The following is a 4,414-nucleotide window of genomic DNA, read 5'->3' on the forward strand; positions in this document are numbered from 1 at the left end:
GGCTGCAATAAGGGTAGAGCACTTTCAGAAAACAGCACTGCTTGGAACCACTCGAATACTCCGGAAGGTACTCGAAAAATAAGAGGTGTTTCCTCAGTTCAGCTGACACCATAGGATATCTCAAGCTGTGCAAAGGCAATAATTAATAATAATAATAATAATAATAGTTTATAGAGAGGACTGGAAACTCAGCAGAAATGTAATAGATAGAGAGATGAGTTCTTAACTTTTGTCATTGAGCTGGCTGTAGTGATGGATTACGTCAGCTATGTTTACCTTAGTGATGGAATTTGGCAATCGTATACAAAAATTAAGAACTCATCTCTCTATCTAATAATAATAATAATAATAATAATAATAATAATAGTCCTTTTTATTATAAGCACAGGCCTGAAATTTTGGTGGAAGGGGTGCAGTCAATTTCATCAACCCTAATATCCAAGTGGTACTTAAATGTTATTAGTCTTGAAAATAAACGAACCAACAGCTTCCTCTGGTGTTAAGACATCTTTTCTGAAAATTATAAAAATGATTTAATTATCAAAATTCATTAAAAGTTATATATCTTTATCAAATCACTACAACACAATTACTATCAACATCATCCATAACAACATCAACAACATTTTGTGCAATATGGCTGACTTCAACTGGTTAATTACTTTTTGATTGCAAATTTTTAATTAGAAAGAAGATGGTTAGTGTGATAAATTTACTAAGTTCTAATTTTCTCATGTATAACTAAATAAATTTAAATCCAGTATATGTAATTGGGACAATATTAAATTAAAATAGCCATCTATGTATCATACTTAAATTATATACACCATTGAAAGGCCAGCTACTGTGGTATTTGTCCTGAAACAACATCTCTTATGAATATATCTTATCCAATAGCAAACAGCAGGAACACAGTTTCAGACAGCAAGATGGTTTTCAGCCTTTTTTGGGTCTTTTCCATAGCATGTGCTTGCAACCAGCCACATGCTTGGACGAGAATCCATTGCATACTATTAAAGATAAAGTGAATAAAATTAATGGCCAGGTCCCTTAATTCCCTTAATTCTCTTAATTCCTAATGGCCTGTTCCTTTAATTCCTAATGGAATGTTTATGATAAAATGATTTAAAAGATGGTTTAGAATCAAGATTTGATAAAACAATTCAAGAAATAAACTTACATATATCTAAAATCGATAACAGAGACAAGTTGCTGTGGATCCTGTGAGAAACAAGAAATGGTAAAATAAAACCTTTAATATGATAATAAATAAATTGACGAAGCAATTAGCTAAATTGAAATCTTTCTGTTATATAAAATATAACCCTTTTGATAGTGTCTGAAACTGCCCCTTGTCCTATGACACATATTCCTTGTTTGAAAACTGCCATCAAAATTTCATGTTAATTTCAATTTCAGCAGAATAATGGCAAATGGAAGGTGCATGGCTTAGTGGTTGGGGCATTCTGCTCACAATCGTAAGGTTATGAATTCAATTTCTGGTGACATGTTGTGTCCTTGAGCAAGACTCTTTATTTCACGTTGCTTCAGTCCACTCAGCTGGTAAAAATGAGCAGTACCTGTATTTCAAAAGGCCAGCCTTATCACATTCTGTGTCACGCTGAATCACCCTGAGAACTACATTAAGGGCACACGTGTCTATAGTGTACTCAGCCACTTGTACATTAATTTCACGAGCAAGCTGGTCCAGGAATTGAAACCAGTCATAGGATCATGAGTCCAACACCCTAACCACTAAGATATGTGCCTCTACTATATGATTTAATTGAAGGAAGAAGAAGAAAATAACTGAAAAAATATACCCAAATTGAATGTACATTCTTTTGTACTCTAGGAACAAGGCCTGAAATTTTGGGGGAGGGGGACAATGAATTAGATCAACCCCAGCATGCAACTGGTACTCGATTTATCAATCCCGAAAGGATGAAAGGCAAAGTCAACCTCGGCAGAATTTGAACTCAGAACGTGAAGACAGATGAAATACTGCTAAGCTTGCTACCTTAAATTGAATGTATATTGACTAATGTATATATTGACTAATGTATATATTGACTAATTGACTAATGTTATTTTCTTGAAGTTTTGCACCAGTCTGCCAGTCAACACTTTTCCACTGGACTTTTCTGTTACTTTCAAGTTTATATTTGATAAGGGGAAGCTTTCCTAAAATATTATAGAGGCATTAGGCAATGTATATATGGTGATACCATATCTTTTCTCTTTGATTTCATTTATTGACATCACCCTACATAGTTTGTTCTTAATATTTAATAAAATTTGATTTACTGTGAAATAATTTGATCACTTTGTTAATGAATTATCAAGTAAAATACTCCAAATTAACGATCAACATTCAATTAAGAGTATTTCAAGTGTTTATATATGAGTTTCACTTACCATATCAACCAAAAGTTTCCATAAAGGCTGGAAATTAAAAAAAATAAATTAAAGAAATCAGCAAACAAATTTTTAGAAAATAGTAAAAGATCACATCAAAACATAAAAATTGATAAAACTGCATAAAATAATAAAACATCAGACACTGCTGCAACATACTACTGCTGCTGCTGCCTTACTACTACCACTAATATTGCTGCTGCTGCTGCTGCTACTACTACTACTACTACTACTGCTACTACTACTACTACTACTGCTGCTGCTGCTGCTGCTGCTGCTGCTACAGTTTTTAATAGTTGTCTAGTTTATTCTATTGATCTCCATAACAATAAAAAGTTAAAAATAACCCCAGCAGAACTTGGATTCAGAATGTGAAGGGATGTAACTAAATACCACAATACATTTTGTCCATTACTCTACAAAGTCCATATAGCAAACCCTCAGATGTATCTAATTACCTCATGGTACTGAGTTCAAATCCTCCTGTGTATATAGCCCAAAGACTGACCATTTGTGACCAGGAGATATTTCTCAGTTACTGGTAGAATATACAGAATGATGCAGGAGAAAATAAAAACCATTATTATTATTTTGTCTTACCTTTCCTTCAATTTTGGCCCACAAGTCCCACAGAGCATTAACAATGGCAGCAGTTGCCAAGTGAATCACACCTTTTTCAGGACCAATCTGCAATGGAATGGTTTAAGTTAATATTCAATTCATTTCTTGTGTTCTTCAGGCAGTGGGTTCGTTGTTGTTGGCACTCCATCAAAAACAACATCGAGGGTTCCAGTTGATCCGAACAACGGAACAGCCTGCTCATGAAATTAACATGCAAGTGAGCACTCCACAGACACGTGTACCCTTAACGTAGTTCTTGGGGATATTCAGCGTGACACAGTGTGACAAGGCTGACCCTTTGAATTACAGGCACAACAGAAACAGGAAGTAAGAGTGAGAGAAAGTTGTGGTGAAAGAGTATAGCAGGGTTCGCCACCATCCCCTGCCGGAGCCTCGTGGAGCTTTAGGTGTTTTCGCTCAATAAACACTCACAACGCCCGGTCTGGGAATCGAAACCGCGATCCTATGACCTCAAGTCCGCTGCCCTAACCACTGGGCCATTGCGCCTTCACAAGCTCACAATATATAGAAGACTACAAAGCGACCATCAGTCACTGGTCTTGCAAAAGCAAATAAGTTACCAAAATTTTGAAAAACTTTTTGACTCAGCACAATATACTATGTTATGTAAATCATTCTTAATTGGACTGTACAATTAATTTATAAAATTCCTTTAAAAGGAAAATTAATGGTATGTAAACAGGAAAATAATATTCATTAAAAAATAAAATACACACCCATCGCATTTGGTCGTCACTGGTCAATTGTCTCCAGAACATTCCAAAGTCTTTGTAAATATCTTTGATTTTGGTACCAACAACAAGTTTACTGAGAGACTTAACAGCACAACAGACTGGGCAAAAAGTAGCAGAAATATCAGTGAATTTATAATTGCACAGAACTATATAACATAATATCAAGAAAATCATTTTGCTGCACCTTGGGAGGGTTATTTGGCTGATAATAAATACATGTACTGGTTCTATTTCAGTTCTTTTAAAATTTGTTAATTGGTTAACTATTTAACCAACTGATTAATTGATTGGTTGATTTCTTGCTCAGTTAATCACTCAATAAACTATGTTTGTCAAAGGTGACCTGGAGCAGAGACAATTGGAACCTGGACCTGTAAAACTGTTCAACCCATGCCAGCATGGAAACCGGACCTTAAATGATGATGAACTTATTGTATACAGTGCTCAGGTGCTGCACTACAACTAATCAGAAAAAGTAGCCAAAAGTGCAAGAATTTCACCTCTAACGTCGCAATACGAGTGGCCCCGATCGCTCCCTTCGATCATTGCCTTGTCGTGAACGGATACCAATGGATGACGCGCAGATGAGGCCTTTTTCCATCATTCCATGCTTTTCGTAA

At 35.4% G+C, this 4,414-nt stretch overlaps 1 protein-coding gene across 1 annotated transcript in view; it reads right to left on the bottom strand.

Annotated features, from left to right (window-relative positions):
* The window catches only part of LOC106875758 (mitochondrial enolase superfamily member 1-like), a 12,839-nt gene that overhangs the window by 7,327 nt on the left and 1,098 nt on the right, over positions 1-4,414 (bottom strand). Inside the window, exons 2-6 of the mRNA XM_014924018.2 lie at positions 3,777-3,892; positions 3,019-3,105; positions 2,419-2,445; positions 1,181-1,221; positions 482-513 (exon numbers count right to left, since the gene is read on the bottom strand). Of these exons, the coding sequence (XP_014779504.2) occupies positions 482-513; positions 1,181-1,221; positions 2,419-2,445; positions 3,019-3,105; positions 3,777-3,892 (303 nt within the window). The remainder of the gene's footprint in view (positions 1-481; positions 514-1,180; positions 1,222-2,418; positions 2,446-3,018; positions 3,106-3,776; positions 3,893-4,414) is intronic.

The sequence above is a fragment of the Octopus bimaculoides genome, chromosome 8, assembly GCF_001194135.2.
Source record: "Octopus bimaculoides isolate UCB-OBI-ISO-001 chromosome 8, ASM119413v2, whole genome shotgun sequence".
Taxonomy (NCBI): Eukaryota; Metazoa; Mollusca; class Cephalopoda; order Octopoda; family Octopodidae; genus Octopus; species Octopus bimaculoides.